Source organism: Paroedura picta, chromosome 14 (genome assembly GCF_049243985.1).
Source record: "Paroedura picta isolate Pp20150507F chromosome 14, Ppicta_v3.0, whole genome shotgun sequence".
NCBI classification, from domain to species: Eukaryota; Metazoa; Chordata; class Lepidosauria; order Squamata; family Gekkonidae; genus Paroedura; species Paroedura picta.
This window is the reverse complement of record NC_135382.1, coordinates 8,704,756-8,725,981: the sequence shown is the minus strand read 5'-3', so window position 1 is coordinate 8,725,981 and position 21,226 is coordinate 8,704,756. Positions and strand designations below refer to the sequence as shown.

Here is a 21,226-nt window from a genome sequence, read left to right as displayed (position 1 = left end):
GATTTTCTTGAAGGGGATGCAGCTGAATGGTATGTGGGCTTATTCGATTTTGAAGTCCTCGAACTGCTGGACTGTGAGTTGCTCATGCAAGCGTTCCGCAACCATTTTGAGGACCCGTTGGCTGGGGACGTGGCCCGAGAGGAACTCCGCAGCTTGCGTCAGGGCGACTGTTCAGGGGAATTCAGACACCTGGCAGCCCGAGTCACTGAGTGGACTGAGACTAATTGGGCCAGCACGCTCTGTGATGGGCTCTGGAGGGACCTGCTGCAACAGTTGTAAGCCACTTTGAGACTCCTGGTAGAGAAACTGGCATACAAGAACCAACTTCTCCTCCTCACCTGATAATTTTTTAATCGTTAAAAATATATAATGATTTAATTAACTCCCATTCAATTGGAGAAACCCTTCCACAACACCATCAAGAAATTCCAGGTTTTCATGAAACCCATTGAGAAAGTCTGCTTTATTAATTGATTGATTGATTTGATTTAATTTCTATTCCACTCTCACAGCAGACTGGCTCAGGGTGGTGTACAACATGTAGACATTATGATATTAATTAATAACATACAATAAAATAAGATTTAAACAAAAATTAAATTCTACAACATATGGATATTATATCACTCAACACTCTTAGAACTAGATAGCAATCCCGACGTGACTTTGATAGGGGAGGCCCAGTAGATGTTATCTGATTTACTAGCCCCAGCCAAAAGCCTGATGGAAGACCTTGGTCTTACAGACCCTGTGTAATTGTGGTAGTTTCATCAATGCCTGAATGTACTTTAGGAGCTCATTTCAGCCGATGGGGGCAAGGACAGAAAATGCCTTGGCCCTTCTTGGGGCCAGGGATTGGTATTCGAAGAACGGAGAGTTCTTTGGGGGATATAGATAGAAAGGTGGTTTCTCAGATACTTTCTCAGGGACTGGACCACAAATGGTCTTATGGGCAAGTACTGGAACTTTAACTTGATCCAGAATTCAACTAGGAGCCAGTGCAGCTATCGAAGCACAGACCAAGATGTTCCTATGAGGTCTTTGGCAGCTGCGTTCTGGACTAGTTGCAATTTCCAGAGCAAGGATAAGGACAGGCCCACATAGAGCAAGTTACAGAAGTCCAATCTAGAGGTGACCGTCACATGGAGCACTGTGGCTAGGTGTCAGGGGATCTCTGTTCTGTTCACTTTGATTCCTAGGGAAATATGTGTATTCTGTTACTTGACATGAAAAGGATTTCATGGTCTTAGGAGAAAAAAAAACACTCTTAAACCTACAGAAATGTAGGTTTGAGAAGTTTGCCCCAGATCCTGGCTATCTGTTATACTCTAGTAATGTGAAACTTGGCTATGCATGAACCAGGCTTGAACTACAGAGAATTCAGAAGAGTACCATGGGATCCATGTGTAGCTGCTTATCCACCAGTACTGAGCACCAAAAGTCCTTAAAATTATGGCCTGAAATACCTATTTCTCTTCCCCCTTCTCTTTTTGTTTTGTAATACAAAATCTGATTGAGGAGTTGTGGAGAATTTGAAAGAATGCAAGTCATTATGCTTGGTTCAGATTTATATGCAATTCAGCTCTAAGTCAGCTATAAAACCTGTACAACTTTGAAAATTGTAATCTAATAAAATGCTTAACAGCAAATCAATACTTTAAAATCAAATTTTAAAACAGAATTAAACTAAAAGCGTATCAGGATGAATATTGTACCTAAAGCATGAAAGATTTCCAATAACAGGCTTTTTGTATAGTTTGCATGTTATGGCACAATATTTGGCTGTTGGGAATAAAAGGTGCTATGTGGGTTTGTACTTTGTTGAGCATTCTGTTTTTATATGTGTTCATCTAAAGAGCTGTTTATAGAATCATAGAATCATAGAATCATAGAGTTGGAAGGGGCCATACAGGCCATCTAGTCCAACCCCCTGCTCAACGCAGGATTAGCCCTAAGCATCCTAAAGCATCCAAGAAAAGTGTGTATCCAACCTTTGCTTGAAGATTTCCAGTGAGGGGGCGTTCACCACCTCCTTAGGCAGCCTATTCCACTGCTGAACTACTCTGACTGTGAAAAACTTTTTCCTGATATCTAGCCTATATCGTTGTACTTGAAGTTTAAACCCATTACTGCGTGTCCTTTCCTCTGCAGCCAGCAGAAACAGCATCCTGCCCTCCTCCAAGTGACAACCTTTCAAATACTTAAAGAGGGCTATCATGTCCCCTCTCAACCTCCTTTTCTCCAGGCTGAACATTCCCAAGTCCCTCAACCTATCTTCATAGGACTTGGTCCCTTGGCCCCAGATCATCTTCGTCGCTCTCCTCTGTACCCTTTCAATTTTATCGATGTCCTTCTTGAAGTGAGGCCTCCAGAACTGCACACAGTACTCCAGGTGTGGTCTGACCAGTGCCGTATACAATGGGACTATGACATCTTGTGATTTTGATGTGATGCCTCTGTTGATACAGCCCAAAATGGCATTTGCCTTTTTTACCGCTGCATCACACTGCCTGCTCATGTTTAGTTTACAATCCACAAGTACCCCAAGGTCTCATTCACACACAGTGTTACCTAGAAGCGTATCCCCCATCCAGTAGGCATGCTTTTCATTTTTCTGACCCAGATGCAGAACTTTACACTTATCTTTATTAAATTGCATCTTGTTCTCATTTGCCCATTTTTCCATTGTATTCAGATCTCGTTGAACTCTGTCTCTATCTTCCGGAGTATTTGCCAGTCCTCCCAATTTGGTGTCATCTGCAAACTTGATTAGTCCCTCCACCCCCTCATCTAGATAATAAATATGTTAAAAAGTACCGGGCCGAGCACCGAGCCCTGAGGTACCCCGCTACTCACCACTCTCCAGTCTGATGAAACACCATTGACAACAACTCTTTGAGTGCGGTTCTCTAACCAATTCCCTATCCACTTAACGATCTGAAAATCCAGATTGCAGTCCTTCAACTTATCCATCAGAACATCATGGGAAACCTTGTCAAAAGCTTTACTAAAATCCAAGTAAATGACATCAACCAAATTTCCCCGATCCAGCAAACCTGTTACTTGGTCAAAAAAGGAAACCAGGTTGGTCTGACAGGACCTGTTGGAGACAAATCCATGCTGACATCTCCAGTCCTTAAAGAGGTTCCGAAGATGATGGACAAGGGCTGTGCAAGTTCTCTGGAAAGTTCTTTGAGTACTCTCGGGTGCATTTCATCCGGACCAGGGGATTTGAACTCATCCAGTGCAGCTAAATGCCTCTCGACAACCTCTCTATCCATGTTAACCTGCCACCCAGACACTGTCCTTTGGCTACAGCCATCTCTAGACGTGCCTAAACACTTTGACCTGTGGGAAAAAACAGATGTAAAATAGGCACTAAGCCTTTCTGCTTTCTCTGCATCTTTCTTTAGAGTTTGTCCATCCGCACCCAACAGCGGGCCTATTGCCTCCTTTACTTTACGTTTGCTCCTCACGTAACTGAAAAATCTTTTCTTGTTACAGTGGGCTTCCCTGGCCAATCTTAGCTCACTCTCAGCTTTGGCCTTTCTGATGATTGTTTCTGTTGCAATTGCTAGTGGGAGGGAATAGGAACAATTAGCTACCAAGGTGAGTACAGAGATAAAAAGTGAACAGAGAAAACTGGCCAAGTACTGTCTTCAGGAGAGGGGAGGGAAGCCCTCAGAAATCTGTTTCTCATAGCCTGGTTTACACAGGACTATATCACATCAGCTATTAGGCTTTCCATTTACCATGTAGACCTACGCTCTCTCCTTCAACAAAACCATTCAAGAATTCAGCTGGGTAGATTCAGACAGGTTTCCTAATTTTGCGATTGAAACTGTATAGAGAGATTTTTAGAACAATTTTCTTTTTGCCATTATGGTGTCTTCCTGACTTTGGAAGCTGGATAATTATTTCAGGGCAATCAAGAAGAGGCATGGCATGGAGGAGAATAAAACACAAGTCCCATGGCACCTTACAGACAAACATTTATTTCAATATCAGCTTTCATGTGTTACAGTTCTCTTTGTCAATGGGTTGCAACTCATAAAAGTTCACATTGAAATAAATGTTGCTAAGTCTATAAGGTGCCTCTGGACCTTTCTTTTATCTTGCTAGAAGTTATTTTGTAATCATTTAAAAGGACAGCCTTGCTGTTGGGAGTGGAGGAGGAACCCTGTATGCAGCAAAACCATTGCTAATAAGATGTTTCAGTATCTTTAACCGTTCCCAGCGGAGCGGATTAAATAAAGCCGTAAGGGCCCTGAGGGCGGGCCCTGTCCGGGATGAGGAAGGGTGCCGATAGGCCCCTTCCCCCGGACTGACAATTGGAGGGTCCAATTGGAGGGCCCAGTCCAATTGTCAGTCCGGCGGCAAGGGACCGGCTCGAGATTGGTCCCTTGCCGCCGGACGGATGAATCGGGAGGCGTGATCCGCCCCTCTCCCAGTTTGCTCCGATGCCGCAGCTCGCCGCCATTACCTCGCTTCCCCTCACCGGTGCAGGTCACTGCCTGCCCGCGGGGAAAGTAGGGCCCAGCCGCCGCCGTTGTGGAGCCGGTGCTGCCGCAGCCGCCGCCACCAACATCACGCCTCCTCGCCGACCTGCCCACACGGCTGCGGGCTGCGCCGCCACCCACGGCCGCCTCCTGGAACAGCGCTGTTGCTGTGGGCCGCGGCCCACCCCGGCCGCACCCAACGGAGATCGCCCCAGAACTCGCATGGCTGCCCGCCGACGCTTCGTCTGGGGCCGCCAGCCGCAGCCCCGACCCAGTCCACCACAACCATCTACCTCGGAGCGCCCTTCGACATCACGGGCCGCAGTTGGACCTGGTGCCACCGGCCGTGGCGCTTGCCCCGCCGCCTGCCCCGCCGTGCGCTCTAGCCTCGCTGCTGCCTCCTGCCTTCTACGCCGCCCCCCCCACTACCAGCCGCCACGGCGCATCGCCAAGGAAAGGAGCTCCAGGTAGGCCGCGGAGTGCCGGCCCCTGCCCACCACTAACGCCGTCTCACTGGTCGCCCCACGCCTGGCCTTGGGTCCGGGGCCTAGGCCCTGAGAGCCGTGCTGCTGACCTCCACAGCCCCGCTAGCTCCCGCTGTATTTCGGGGGCAGCGGGCTTATTTACTAGTTTTATATAATTTGTCATTACTAAAAGCTAGCAGGAGTGATATGAACCAATGCAAACCATTGACTTCCATGAACTAAGAAGGGTGCAGCTCTGTTTAGGATGGCACACCAAGTAAGAGAGAGAGAATCATAGAATCATAGAGTTGGAAGGGGCCATACGGGCCATCTAGTCCAACCCCCTGCTCAACGCAGGATCAGCCCTAAGCATCCTAAAGCATCCAAGAAAAGTGTGTATCCAACCTTTGCTTGAAGCCTGCCAGTGAGGGGGAGCTCACCACCTCCTTAGGCAGCCTATTCCACTGCTGAACTACTTTTTCCTGATATCTAGCCTATATTGTTGTACTTGTAGTTTAAACCCATTAATGTGTGTCCTCTCCTCTGCAGCCAACAGAAACAGCATCCTCCCCTCCTCCAAGTGACAACCTTTCAAATACTTAAAGAGGGCTATCATGTTCCCCTCTCAACCTCCTTTTCTCCAGGCTGAACATTCCCAAGTCCCTCAACCTATCTTCATAGGGCTTGGTCCCTTGGCCCCAGATCATCTTCGTCGCTCTCCTCTGTATCCTTTCAATTTTATCTACGTCCTTCTTGAAGTGAGGCCTCCAGAACTGCACACAGTACTCCAGGTGTGGTCCGACCAGTGCCGTATACAATGGGACTATGACATCTTGTGATTTTGATGTGATGCCCCTGTTGATACAGTCCAAAATGGCATTTGCCTTTTTTACCGCTGCATCACACTGCCTGCTCATGTTTAGTTTACAATCCACAAGTACCCCAAGGTCTCATTCACACACAGTGTTACCTAGAAGCATATCCCCCATCCAGTAGGCATGCTTTTCATTTTTCTGACCCAGATGCAGAACTTTACACTTACCTTTATTAAATTGCATCTTGTTCTCATTTACCCATTTTTCCATTGTGTTAAGATCTTGTTGAACTCTGTCTCTATCTTCCGGAGTATTTGCCAGTCCTCCCAATTTGGTGTCATCTGCAAACTTGATTAGTCCCTCCACCCCCTCATCTAGATAATAAATATGTTAAAAAGTACTGGGCCGAGCACCGAGCCCTGAGGTACCCCGCTACTCACCACTCTCCAGTCTGATGAAACACCATTGACAACAACTCTTTGAGTGCGGTTCTCTAACCAATTCCCTATCCACTTAACGATCTGAAAATCCAGATTGCAGTCCTTCAACTTATCCATCAGAACATCATGGGGAACCTTATCAAAAGCTTTACTAAAATCCAACTAAATGACATCAATCGAATTTCCATGATCCAGCAAACCTGTTACTTGGTCAAAAAAGGAAACCAGGTTGGTCTGACAGGACCTGTTGGAGACAAATCCATGCTGACTTCCTTGGATCACCAAATTGTCCTCCAGATGTTTGCAGATCACTCCCTTTAATATCTACTCCATTATCTTCCCCACAACAGGGGTCAGACTCACTGGTCTGTAGTTTCCTGGGTCATCCTTCCTCCCTTTTTTGAAGATTGGAATAACGTTTGCTCTCTTCCAGTCCTCCGGGACATCTCCAGGCCTTAAAGAGGCCTCGAAGATGATGGACAAGGGATGTGCAAGTTCTCTGGAAAGTTCTTTGAGCACTCTCGGGTGCATTTCATCTGGCCCAGGGGATTTGAACTCATCCAGTGCAGCTAAATGCCTCTCGACAACCTCTCTATCCATGTTAACCTGCCACCCAGACACTATCCTTTGGCTACTGCCATCTCTAGATGTGCCTAAACCCTTTGACCTGTGGGAAAAAAACAGATGTAAAATAGGCACTAAGCCTTTCTGCTTTCTCTACATCTTCCGTTAGAGTTTGTCCATCTGCACCCAGCAGTGGGCCTTATTGCCTCCTTTACTTTACGTTTGCTCCTCACATAACTGAACAATCTTTTCTTGTTACAATGGGCTTCCCTGGCCAATCTTAGCTCACTCTCAGCTTTGGCCTTTCTGATGATTGATCTACAGTGCCTAGTAACCTGTAGGTACTCTTCTTAATAGCTCTGTCCTTCCCTCCATTTCCTGAACATTTTCCTTTTCTTTCTTAGTTCCTCTTGAAGTTCTCTGTTCATCCAAATAGGCTTCTTAGAGCTCCTGCAGTGTTTTCGTCTTTCTGGGATAGTCATTGATTGAGCATGCAATAGCTTTTGTTTGAGTAGCGCTCACCCTTCACATGGTCCCTTCCCTTCCAGCATTCTCGTCCATGGTATGACACTCATCATGTCTCTGAGTTTATTAAAGGTTGCCCTACGAAAATCCAACATCCGCGTCTGGCTACCAGCTTCCTTACCTCCCCATCTCAAAAGGAATTCTATGAGGACATGGTCACTTCCCCCTAGGGTCCCCACCTCCTTCACGTCATCCACCAACTCTTGCCTGTTGGTCAGTATTAAGTCCAGTATGGCTGAACCTCTTGTGGGTTCATCTACCATTTGATAAATGAAATTGTCAGCCAGGCAGGTCAGAAAGTTGCATGACTGAGGACGTTTCGCAGAGTTTGTTTCCCAGCACACTTCTGGGTCACCCATCATGACAAGGTCCTGCCGCTTGGATATTTTCTCAAGCTGCTCACAAAGTGCAGCATCTGCATCCTCTCGTTGGTCAGGCGGTCGGTAGCAGACACCAACCACCACACTGTTTGTTTTCCCCTCGCTTATTTTCACCCAGATGCTTTCCACTGTAGATATGCTCTCCTTCACTAGAATTCCCTGACAGGTAAGCCCTTTCCTCACATATAGTGCCACTCCTCCACCTCTTTGATCTATTCTGTTTTTTCTGAACAGTTCATATCCATCCACCATTACATTCCAGTCATGAGAATCATTCCACCAAGTTTCTGTGATGCCTACTAGATCATACCTTTCCATCAGCATGAGAGGTTCCAGCTCTTCCTTCTTGTTGCCCATGCTTCAGGCGTTAGTATGAAGTCATCTGAATCCTTTTACTTTTGGTTCCCTATGAGCTGGCCTTGCCGGTTGGGCTGCCCCCGATCGTTTTCCTTCCATACACTCCCTATGTTGATCGTCTCCTTCCCCTTGTGGCTTTAGTTTAAAGATGTGCTGATGAATCTCCCCAGGTTCCTGCCAAACACATTCTTCCCCAGTTTCGATAAGTGCAGACAATCAGGTGCTAGTAGGCCTTCCTCAAGAAAGCCTATCCCATGATGAACTAGATATCTTCAGATATGTACATATGATGTACGCAAATGTAAATAAGTGTGTACATCATATACTAAAGAAAGTTGCAAACCTTCCTGGGGCTGCAGTGAAAGAAGAGAAATGCGTCTCTTGGCTGCAGTTATGTCCTCAGCACATTCATCTGTGGAGTGATTGTTTTCCAGTGGAAGGAAGAACTGAATTTTCCTCAGTTCAGACATTAAACTGAGATTGTATGACTGGCTTCCCAGTATTCTCACTGTGATGTGCTGGCTGCATGCAGCCATAGTGTACTGAGATGTGTGTGAAACACACACACAGGTTGCTGAGAAGGCTTGTTGGCACTGACAAAATTGAATTAATCCAGTCAATTTCTATGTTACATAGTTTATGGATTTTTTTTAAAAAAAGCTATCCCTCAGAACACTATAACTGTAAATGTATGTACATTTTGCTTCAGGACAACTATGCAGAGTGCCATTTAGATGCAAAGAATTAAACGTTTACTGGCTATCTAGATGCTGTTTTCAACGTGCAATTAACAGGCAGAGGGATTTGTTGGGCTTAAGTCTTCTACTGCCAGTCACTTTCCTCTGTAATTGCTCCCTCTAGCTTCCCCCCACACACACACAGGGAAACCTGATCTCACAGTCAAGCTGGAGGAACAGCAGTTGTAGATATGCGGATGGCAGAGAAGAAACAACAGCAGGTGGAAAGGTTAAGTGCACATAACCCTTCTGCTCGCTGCTTCTGTCATGTAAATGGCCAGCCTCGCTGTGCACATCATAGGCAGACTAGGAACCAGGAATCTCATGTTTGCTCCTAAGCATGGTCCTTGTCCAGCAGCTTGATGGCTGTGAGCTGTCCCTGGTGCTGAAGTGAACAGTGCACCACCACCAGGAGTTGTGTCTGCACCAGAATCCCTGCGGAACACTGATCTGCAGCCAAGTCCCTAACTTAGCCATGGCAAGACACTTCCCTGAGCCTGAGATTTATAAATGGCAATATTTTTATCTGTGTTTCACAGGATCAGCACAGATGATAAATGGCAGTTTTTTCCTGGAATGGTTGATAGAATTTCTTTGTATCTTTTGTTCACAGCCTTTAAACACGCTGTTTCTCCATCTGCTTGTGACGACTGATGAACGTGCAGTTTGCTGTTCTCGTGAAATTATGAAGTGAGTGGATGTGTTATCAAATACAGAGATATCTGTGGAGAACTTGACAGGCAGATACATGAAGTGAAAAACTAATGCTGCATACCAGCATATTTTTTAAAGTCCTTTTCAAGTCAGTCAGTCAGTCAGTAACCTTTTATTGGCATAAAATATGTATAAGACATATAAAAATAGGGCTTAAAATTTCAACAAAATAATAAAATAGGCCATGGGGTTACATAACCAAACAGATCTTAACATGATTAAATAAACTATAAACGATAAAATACAAGGTAGGCAGCATATTATAAAAGCATCTTAGTTAAACTCTGGCAACTAAAATGGTTACCCCTGGTTACCTTTCAAGTCAGTTCTTCACTAGATTGTAGCAAATTCATGGTTCATTCCATATTTGCAGGTTCTTGCACTCAGTAAGCAAAGGATGATGCATAAACTCAAGACTGCTTGGCTCTGATTTAATTCTCACAAGTATGTGAGTAGCTGCTGTTTCCAATTAAGTGGGCTAAGCTTGAGCACTTATTTGGGGGATTCTTGGAGGTGTGGATTTGAACCAGAATAGCCTTTTTGCAGATCCACTTTACATTTTGCGTGTGAGAATTGTTCATTTCAGGTAAGACTGCTGTCATTTTAAGTTAGGGCAATGGTCCCCAACCTTTTTATCACTGGGGACCGGTCAACGCTTGACAATTTTACTGAGGCCCCGGGGGGGAGGGTAGTCTTTTGCCGAGGGACATCGCCACTGCTGCCTGAGCCCCTGCTCCACTTGCTTTCCAACCAGCACCCCTGCCTTCCCACTGCCCACTGGGGGGCGCTGCCAGCAGCCATCCCAAGGGGGAGCCCCAACTATGGTGGCTGCTGGAGAGCACCAAAGGTGAGCCGGCGGCAGAGTGGCAGGGCAGCCCCCGAGGCCTGCAGCTGGGGAGGAGGACAAGGAGGAGCCGAGGCCTGGTACCAACTGATCCACGGACCGGTCCCGGTCCCCAGACCGGGGGTTGAGGACCACTGAGTTAGGGTATTAGGTTGGTCTTTCAAAATTCAACCTAGAATAAACCTAGAAGGGCTGTAGAAATTAAACTTAAGTCAATTTGAACCAATCTCTTAACAACACCATGAATTTCCCAAATAAAGAGCAGTCACTTTTGTGTTTAATGCAAGGTATCTGGAAACACTGAAAGTATAGTGAAGTTTAATATTTGGATTCAATGATTCATCATTAGGTGCTGTTTGCAGCAACCTCCTGTAACTTTGTTTGATGCTGGACTTGTCTCTTAAATTCTGCATCCTTAGCACACATTAAGATTTTGACAGCATTAAGCACATACCTGACAATGATAATGTTTTAATATGCTTGAACTTGCCTGCAAGTAGAAACAATACCAGAAAATAATTTAAAAAAACCAAATTGTTAATATTAAAAACAAGGCAAGTGCATAACAACAACAACAACAACAACAACAACATAAAACAGCTACCAAGCAGCCTAAAAGATCTATAGAACAGGACAAAGCAGTTGCTTTCCTCAAGATGCACAAGAGCTGTTTAGAGCCAGTTTGGTGTAGTGGTTAGGAGTGCGGACTTCTAATCTGGCATGCCAGGTTCGATTCTGCGCTCCCCCACATGCAACCAGCTGGGTGACCTTGGGCTGGCCACGGCACTGAGAAAGCTGTTCTGACCGAGCAGTAAAGTAATCTCAGGGCTCTCTCAGCCTCACCCACCTCACAGGGTGTCTGTTGTGGGGAGAGGAAAGGGAAGGCGACTGTAAGCCGCTTTGAGCCTCCTTCGGGTAGGTAAAAGTGGCATATAAGAACCAACTCTTCTTCTTATTATTATTATATTAATTAACCTTGAGTGGGTAAGATTTATGTTCTTTCTAAGAAAAATCTTGAGTTTAGTAGGAAAGCAATAGATTTGACACATGATGAAGCATGTATATTTGTTACTTTATCCAGAGGTTAGATCTGTTTTCCACAAGCCCTCTTCTGGAACCTCTTGATTTCTACTTGGTTTCAAAAACCTGATTAGTATTATTTTTTAAACAATGATTCACAAAATAGAATTAAGCAAGATAATTTGAAGTTTTACAAGTGAAAATGCCTACCTGATTGCCCTAGTGTTGCCTATGTGGATTTGAAACAGACAAGTCAGGGATGGAAAAGAGTTTTTGAAGCCTTACTTGGAAAACAGCTTGTTTGTTTGTTTTAATTACCTATATATTTTAATTTAGGACTGTCTTTGTAACCATACCAGAACTGCACTTCATACTTCTCTTCATACCAAGTCAAGAGAATTTAGGTAAGGCTACTCCAAATACATTCTCTCCCCTAACAGTCTTCTTATTATTGAGGAAAAGATAAAAAAGACTGAGTTGAGAAAAAAAACTGGGGAAAAGTACTGCAGAATTTCTTTTTTATATATTTTATTTTCTTTATTACCCACCTCTCCCAGCAAGCTGGCTCGTGGCAGGTTACAACATTAAAAAACCCACAATAAAATATAAAGCATCTCCAACTGAAAACTGTTCTGCATCTGATGACAGACTAAACCTTCCCCCCACCCCCACCCCGTCTGTTCGACTACTCCCCTCTCCGGTGCCTCAGGGGAGAAGATGTAATAGGAGGAGAGCCTGATGTCCTGGCTGAACTGAGAAGGGGCCCTCAATCTTATTGCCACCCAACCAAATGCCTGGTGGAAGAGCTCTGTTTTGCAGGCCCTGTGAAACTGCACAAGCTCCGTCCGGGCCCTTAGCTCTTCTGGGAGCTCATTCTACCAGGTCAGGCCCATTTATGATCATTTTTACTTTTGACCACATTCTGTCTTTGGGGGTAGTAGTGGAAGGGAAGTTGACTATTTAAGTTCTCTAGTACCTTTTATTTTTGAAATTGCTAATGGAAGTATGTGTCAGGATATTCTTGGAAGTTGTATAAGCAATTATCAGCTGGTGCCAGTGGTGTTATAGTTATAAAGCAACTCAAAGTTGGGTATTCCCTTGCACTCATGTCGCATGACTCGGTACACTGGTCTGTCAGTTAAGGGGTTTTGTGGAGTGGCCATGCTCAGTAGAAAAGCATCAGCTTAGCATGCAGCCCATGTGCAGCCAAGTTCAATCCACAGCATTGTCAGTTAAAAGGATCAGGTAACAGATGAGAGGAAAGACCTCTGCTTGAGACCCTGGAGAGCTGCTGCCACTCAGAGAAAACTATACTGACGTTGATGGACCAGTGATCAGTAGAAGCTTCATCTGTACATATGTCAGTCTTGTCTGATGGTGGTTCTCCAGGGTCTCTGGCTGAGGACTTTGGCAACAGCGGATGCCAGGGATTAAACCTGGCACCTTCTGCATTGTAAACAGGTATCTTCCTTGTGTCTCATGGCCCTTTCTTTAACAATGCCTTCTGCATTGCAAAGTACTTCACATATATTATGTTGTAATGATGTAATTGTACATTATCAAAAATGTAAAAGAATTGTACATCATTACAATTCTTTTATCAGTATCCCCATGTAACAGTTTTGGAACAGAGGCTGAGAAATCAATTCATAGCTGAGGTGGAATTTAACATGTTTTAGTTCATGTACTTAGCCACTGCTCTGTATGAAAGCCCAACACACCATCTTGTTGGAAGCACTGCTGTCATTCATTAATGGTAGTGTTAATATGTTAGAAATCTGCCCACCATGTATCTAAATCACCAGTAGGCTTGTTGGTTGGTGCTCTCAGGAATTCTTGTACAATGAAGCTCATTGGGTGAAGTTGTGGATTATAAGAAAAAACATATGCAGACAAAATATAAAAGTTGAGCAAAAACAGGCCAGTGCTTTTGTTTATTTCATACCAAGAAACAGTGATATTGGTGGAGGAATACATCACAACCAATTCGCATGTTGCGCAAAAACAACTTTCTAATTGTAAGATGTAACCAACAGATCCATTTATCCTTTAGGGTCACTGGCAAGAGGGGTGTGAAGCAGGGTTATATTTTGGCTCTTTGCTGTTTACTTTCTGTATAAATTCCATGGTGTAAGTCTTGTATAATTTAGACTTCCATCCACGTAAATAAGTGAACAGATTGATTCCCAGATAATTATATGCAGATGATACTTTATCTTGTTACGAAATATGGCTTGGAACAGTGGTCCCCAACCTTTTTATCACCGGGGACCGGTAAATGCTTGAAAATTTTACTGAGGCCCAGGTGGGGGGGGGGGGTTAGTCTTTTGCCAAGGGATGAGCCCCTGCTCCACTTGCTTTCCTGCCGGTGCTCCTGACTTTCCGTTGCCTACTGGGGGGCACTGCCAGCAGCAGCTGTGCAGTGCCACGCCGAGGGGGAGCCCCAGCCATAGCGGCTGCAGGAGAGCACCAAAGGTGAGCCGGTAGCAGAATGGCAGGGCAGCCCCCAAGGCAGCAGCCGGGGAGGAAGGTGAGGAGGAGCCGTGGCCCAGTACCCACTGATCCACGGACTGGTCCGGGTCCCCGGACTGGGGGTCGGGGACCACTGGCTTAGAAGAGCTCTTTGAGTTCTTACAGCATTCTGAAAGGAGGAGCAGTCAACAATTAACTATAAAAAGGTTTTACTAAGAGATGTTAAACATAGATGGCCAATTGAAGGACATAGCATAGACCGGGTGAAAACCTTTAAGTGTTTACATACAGTCCTCCAGTTGATTGGTATGTGAAAGGCTCAGATGGCCCATGTTACTAAGAGTACCCAAAGAATGGCATGCCTTGAAATTTTCTCTTTCAAAAATTGGTTCACACAGACCTTATATGATTAAAATCTTTCAGAGCAAGGGGAGGCTTCGGCTTTTGTATGGTGCACAGATCTCTCTTTATAAAGTCTTCTGTTTCCCAGAAGCAATCCACTCTGAATTTCTCAGATCTTTATTTGATGTTCCACACTGTGTTCCTAGTGCCGTCCTCAGAATAGCGTTGGAAAGGGAGCCTTTAGATGCACACAACTGGTACCAAGTAACATGCTTTTAGTTCAAATTAAATTTGAACCCTCATGAATTCTCTTAGTTTTCTTAGATCAGGGGTAGTCAAACTGCGGCCCTTCAGAGGTCCATGGACTGCAATTCCCATGAGCCCCTGCCAGCGAATGCTGGCAGGGGCTCATGGGAATTGCAGTCCATGGACATCTGGAGGACCGCAGTTTGACTACCCCTGTCTTAGATCATTTTTGTTCAGATTGGGCAGAAGCCATCGAGAAGAAATTATGGTCTTTCTCCAGCTCTATGCCATCTTGGATTCCTGAGAGCTAAAGAAACAAGAATCTGGGAAATAGCCCTTCAAGTTGATAGAGGTCCATATTATCTGGCAGTATGGAATTACAAAAACAATTGTTGGCTTAGTAGTTCAAACATGAAATAAAGCTAATGCAAGAAAACTTGTGGAAAAGCCTCTTGTTTTATTCTAATTAGAGTTCCAGCTTCAATACCAATTCATATGGGATCTCATTGCATATTTTCCTCCATTGTGAGATCTGTACATTAATTCCAACTCTTTCCTTCCTATCATTTAAACAATGTTTATCTTGCACTGTTTTCATATTTGTTTTATTATTTTGTAGGTATAGACTTAGTAGGTGCTTTTAAGCCACTGAAGAAGGTATCAAATTCAGATGTGAATATGGAATGCAGCTTGTTTATGTGTGAGAGGCATCATTATTGTGCACAGCTCTATATCCGCCAAGCCAGGTAATAGTTTTGCACCCTTCTGAGATTTTTATTGTGGTAGTTTAATTAACTAACTGGGCGAAAAGTATTTTTTTTAACCTGGTACTTAAATGGAAGTAAAGCAAATCCTAGGAGGAAGGACATTCCAGAGATGGTATTTATTTAGGGTAATTTGATTGCTTACTGCCCTGGATGACGGGCACTCAAAAAGAAGAAGAGTTGGTTCTTATATGCTGCTTTTCTCTACCCAAAGGGGTCTCAAAGTGACTTCCAATTGCATTCCCTTTCCTCTCCCCACAACAGACAACCTGTGAGATGGGTGAGGCTGGGAGAGCCCTGATATTACTGCTCTGTCAGAGCAGCTTTATCAGTGCCGTGGTGAGCCCAAGGTCACCCAGCTGACTACATGTGGAGGAGGAGCACGGAATCAAACCCGGCTTGCCAGATTAGAAGTCAGCACTCCTAACTACGATACCAAGTTGGCTCTCAAATTATAGCAAACTTGATATAAGCTCAATAAAATCAGAGTCCAAGCTCTGAAGCATTTGTTAGCTGCTTTATAGATAAGATCTTACAGCTCTGCCATGATCTTTCCCCAACTATTGATACAGTAAAGGAGCTGGAGACCCTTTGGCCACCTTCAGAGGGGTCTTTTGATCACTTCAGGCCGAGGTAGACAGGCTACTATCTTCATTGAGATCCACCACTTGTCCTCTAGCGCCCTGACTCTCGTGGCTCCTCTCCGGGAGACTATACATTTGTCCCTAATGGCAGGGATGTACCTGGATTGTAGTTCACCCTCTTGAAGAAGCCATCATTGGATCCTTGCAACCCAACCAGCTACCATCCTGTATCACGTCTTGAATTCCTGGGGAAGGTAGTTGAGCAAGCGGCTGCGGACAAGTTGCTAGCATACCTGGAAGAAACTTTGGTCCTTGAATCATTCTAGTTGGGCTTCTGCCTTGGCCACGGGGTGGGGGTGGGGGTGGGGTGGTCACCCTGATGGATGATCTCGGGAGGCAGCTGGACCAAGGCAGGTTGGTGCAATTTGTATTATTAGATCTTACAGCAGCATTCAATATGGTAGACCATGAGCTTCTTACTTGTAGCCTCGTTGATGCAGGGATATGGGGGATAGACCACCAGTGGTTTACTTACTTTCTTCGAGGTCAAGCCCCTGAACACCTGTCACAGTATTCCATGAGACAATCACCTCAAGACTGGATTACTATAACTCGCTCTGTGTGGGCCTGCCCTTGACCCTAATCTAGAAATTACAAGTGGTTCAAAATGCTGCTGCATGGGTCCTCATCAGAACACCGTGGAGGGCCATATTAGACTGGTGCTGCAGCAGCTACATTAGTAAAGTTCCAGGTTTCCTTCAAGGTTTTGGTTTTAACCCTCAAGGCACTACATGGTCTGGGCCCAGCATATCTAAGAAACCGCTTGCCTGAATATGTCCCCTGGAGGGCATTTCGCACAGCAACTGCGAATCGCCTGGTAATCGCTGGCTCCAAAGAAGTCCGACCAGACATGGCCAGGGCTTTCCTGCCTTGGCCCCTTGCTGGTGGAATGAGCTCCCAGGGAACATCTGGGCCCTAATGGAACTAGCACAGTTCTATAGGGCCTGACAGATGGAGCTCTTATGGTTGAGGCTAGCTTGGACAAGCAAAGAAGCTAAACACCAAGGGGCCTCCCCTACTACAATATTGACAGCACTTCATTCCCACTTGTACAAGCACCCAAAACTAACCCATCAAGTGGTCTGGCCAACAAGATCTGGCACATAATTACGGTCTGATAAGTAATGTTTGGTTGATTTTAACTATTTAATTGTTTTAATGGTTTTAACTGATTTATTGTATTTTTTCAAATGCTGTAAACCTCCCCAAGATGACCTGTTCAATAGGGGTGGTGCATAGATGTAATTAACTAATCTGTCAATTTGTAGTATTTATATACTACAAATTTGTAGTATTTATATACTGAGGCTCAGGACAGCTCACATAGAATGTAGAAAACAATACAAGGAACTTAGTTTTTCCATAATGTATAGATAATCACAACAACAATAATAACATTAGTAAGTGTAACAGAGGTAACTATAATAATGCAAACAGGTCCAGGGGCAGAACACATGAATGGGTTTTTGGAAGGGAAGGGAGCAGGGGCCCTGTAGATGTTGCTGGTTCTGCTCAACCAAATGCCTGGTGGAAGAGCTCCCTTTTCAGGTTCTGCAGAACTGTTTTAGCTCCGTCAGGGCCCTGATCTCTGGGAGCTCATTCCACCAGGTGGGAGCCAGGACAGAGAATGCTCTGGCCCTGGTTTAAGCTAGGTGGGCTTCTTTAAGGCCAGGGATAATTAGCCGGTTGGTGGCGGCGAAGCGTAAAGCTCTTTGAGGGGCATAGGTGGGGAGGAGGTCCCTCAGGTACACTGAGATGGGTTTAGACTGAAGCTTCTTCCAGGAGTGCTGTTAATTGGTTTGTGACAACCCTTTCTACTATCTTCCCCAGAAACACTACGTGCAAGATGGGTCAGTAGTTATCAGACACTCGTGGGTCTAAAGATATTTTCAGTAGCAGACGTACCACTGCCTGTTTCAGCCCCTCTGGGAATTTTCCCATTGTGACAGGCTGATTATCTCCCAGAGGGGACCCCTTATCCTTATATCGATATTTTTAGGAGCCACGATGGGCAGAGGTCTAATATACATAAAATGTGCCACCCCAGAAAATGTCCCATTTCTAGTTGTCACCCACACCTCTCTGGAGGTGGGCGCACAAAGCAGGGCTTGAATGGTAAATCTTAATTGCAGGGCTGAACGATATGGGAAGATAGAGCCAAACGGGTAGCCGCGTTGATCTGAAGTAGCACGATAAAATCAGTGTCCAATAGCACCTTTAAGACCAACAAATATTTATTCAGGGCATGCACTCAAAAGCTCATGCCTTGAATAAATCTTTGTTGGTCTTAAAGGTGTCACTGGACTCTGATATGGGAGGAGTCAGTCCTTTGTGTATCCTGGACCCAAGTAATTTAGGGCCTAGAAGGCAAGAACCAGCACTTTGAGTTTTGCCTGGGAACTGAATTTTGCATTGTCATGAATGATACACAGAATAAGCACATTAATGCAGTCAACGATTGCTGCCCATGGTGGTTTATTAATTATATATGTACTAGTGGCCTATCTGTTAATAATTGCATCAGTGTCATTATCCAAATCAAGTAGAGGTGGGATACTATAGACCTTGAAAGCAAAAGGTTTGGATAATTTACTTATGATTCTTTTGTTCCTCTTGCAGTGGGTGTAGGAAACATGTTTTAGTACACCACTTTTTGAACCATGTGTATTAGCACATGTTTTGCACAGTTTTCCCAGATTCAGATTGGGAAATTACTGTAGATTTGGGGGTGGAGCCTGGGAAGGGCCTCAGTGGGGTATAATGCCACAGAATCCACCATCTAAAGCAGGGGTAGTCAAACTATGGCTCTCTAGATGTCCATGGACTACAACTCCTATGAGCCCCTGCCAGCGTTCACTGGCAGGGGCTTATGGGAATTGTAGTCCATGGACATCTGGAGGGCCACAGTTTGACTACCCCTGATCTAAAGCAGCCTTTCTCAACTTTTTTACTGTTGAAAAACCCCTGAAGCATTCTTCAGGCTTTGAGAAGCTTCAAAAGTGGCCCGGTCATGTAGAACAGTGGTCCCCAAACCCCCGTCTGGAGACAGATACCGGTCTGTGGATCAGTCGGTACCAGGCCACGGCTCCTCCCCAGGTGCTGCCTCGGGGGCTGCTCTGCCACTCTGCCGCTGGCTCACTTTTAGTGTTCTCCAGCGGCCGCCAAGGCTGGGGCTCCCCCTCGGTGTGGCACTGCACAGCTGCTACTGGCAGTGCCCCTCAGTGGGCGGTGGGATGTCAGGGGCACCGATGGGAAAGCAAGTGGAGCAGGGGCTCAGGCAGTGGCGTCCCCCGGCAAAAGACTACCCCCCCCCCAGCCTCAGCAAAATTGTCCAGCATTGACCAGTCCCTGGTGATAAAAAGGTTGGGGACCGCTGTTCTATCTGTCACCCCATCAAGTATTTGAAGATGGTTATCATGTTACCTCTTAGTCGCCTTCTTGCCAAGCTAAACAGACCAAGCTCCCTCAACCGCTCCTCATATGACTTGGTCTCCAAACCCCTCACCATCTTTGTAGTTCTTCTCTGGACAGGCTCCAGTTTCTCCACATCTTTCCTCAGTTGTGGTGCCCAAAACTGAACATGGTACTCCAAGTGAAGTCTAACCAGAGCAGTGGTAACGTGACCTCACATGAATATGGTCCAAAATCCCATTTGCCTTTTTAGCTAGTGAGTCACACTGCTGACTCATGTTCAGTGTATGGTCTACTAAGACCCCCAGATCCTTTTCACTTGTACTACTGCCAAGACAAGTCTCAGCCATTCCATAGTGATGCATTTGATTTTTCCTACCTAAATGCAGAACTTTACATTTTTCACTACTAAAGTACATTTCATTCATTTTAGCCCAGTTTTCCAGCCTGTCAAGATTATCTTGTATCTTGATTCTGTCTTCTGGTGTATTTGCTACCCCTCCCAGTTTAGTATCATATGCAAATTTAATAAGATCAGTTCCCCTAGAGATCAGTTCTTAAAACCCAGGAAGGGTTTCTCAAATGAGTGGAAGTTAATTAATTTTGTACATATTTTTAAAAATTTGTTAAACATTTATCAGGTGATATGAGCATATATAGTCATGTCAACCCACCTACCCCTCCGAAAATAGCCAATGATGGGCCTGGAGTGGATTGGAAGGGGAGGGGTCCAGGTGGGAATGTCCACAGCTCTGCTTCCCATCTATATTCTACACCAGTGGTCCCCAACCTTTTTATCACCGGAGACTGGTCAACACTTGACAATTTTACTGAGGCCCGAGGGGGGGCAGTCTTTGCCGAGGGACGTTACCACCGCTGCCTGAGCCCCTGCTCCACTTGCTTTCCCTCCAGTGCCCCTGTCTTCCCGCTGCCCACTGGGGGGCGCTGCCAGCAGCAGCTGAGCAGTGCCACGCTGAGGGGGAGCCCCAGCCATGGCGGACACTGGAGAGCACCAAAGGTGAGCCGGCGGAAGAGTGGTAGGGCAGCCCCCGAGGCAGCAGCCGGGGAGGAGGACGAGGAGGAGCCGTGGCCCGGTACCGACTGATCCACGAACCGGTCCTGGTCCCTGAACCTGGGGTTGGGGACCACTGAGGACTGAGGTGTTTTGTAGAGTCTGTCATCTAAAATGTTCCTGAAATTGACTACCTTTTGAATTATGCTTCATTATTTATGCATGTTGAAAAGCAGTAAAGAAAAAGAAGGAATGTGTTAATTATATGACCACTAGAGGTCATCCTAGACCTTGTAACATACTATGCTTGCACATAGAAATCTCTCTAATGACAGGAAAAAATCCAGGAACATCCAGAAGTATTCTGTTTACCACCAGAATAGCAAAGTGCCTTTCTTTCTCTCTTTCTTGATTTGCTTACCCCCATTAATGAGACATATTTGATAGGGGTACAGGGGTACAGGGTACCCGTCCTATCCGGTGTTTCCCAGCCTGCTCTGGTCATTTCACTTTCTATCTCCCATTATCTGGCAGTGAAAGAGTCCCTTTTGCCCAGTGGCATTGTGCCAGTTTACGTTAAATTTACCAAGTAATAGATTATCTGAATGTATAAAAGTAACAAGGAGAAGGGCTCAACTTTCTCAACTATATGCTGTATTTTTACTTCTGCCAAGTCCCCCCAGGCCACTGGCAGGACATGGCAAGGTAGGGTTGCCAGATCCAGGTTGGGAAATTACTGTAGATTTTGGGGTGGAGCCTGGGGAGGACCTCAGTGGGGTACAGTGCCACAGAGTCCACACTCTAAAGCAGGGGTAGTCAAACTGCAGCCCTCCAGATGTCCATGGACTACAATTCCCATGGGCCCCTGCCAGCGAACGCTTGCATTTTCTCTAGGGGAACTGACCTCTGTAGTCTGGAGGTGTTATTCCAGAGGATCCCTGGTTCCCACCTGGATACTGGCATCTGTAGAGATTAT

The 21,226-nt window shown here is 45.5% G+C and overlaps 1 protein-coding gene across 4 annotated transcripts in view; it reads left to right on the top strand.

The window, feature by feature from the left end:
• CFAP61 (cilia and flagella associated protein 61) overlaps positions 1–21,226 on the top strand; it is a 177,596-nt gene that overhangs the window by 6,880 nt on the left and 149,490 nt on the right. For all 4 annotated transcript variants that reach the window (XM_077310336.1, XM_077310337.1, XM_077310338.1 and 1 more), the window contains 3 exons: positions 9,395–9,471; positions 11,696–11,763; positions 15,039–15,165. In XM_077310336.1, the coding sequence (XP_077166451.1) occupies positions 9,395–9,471; positions 11,696–11,763; positions 15,039–15,165 (272 nt within the window). The remainder of the gene's footprint in view (positions 1–9,394; positions 9,472–11,695; positions 11,764–15,038; positions 15,166–21,226) is intronic.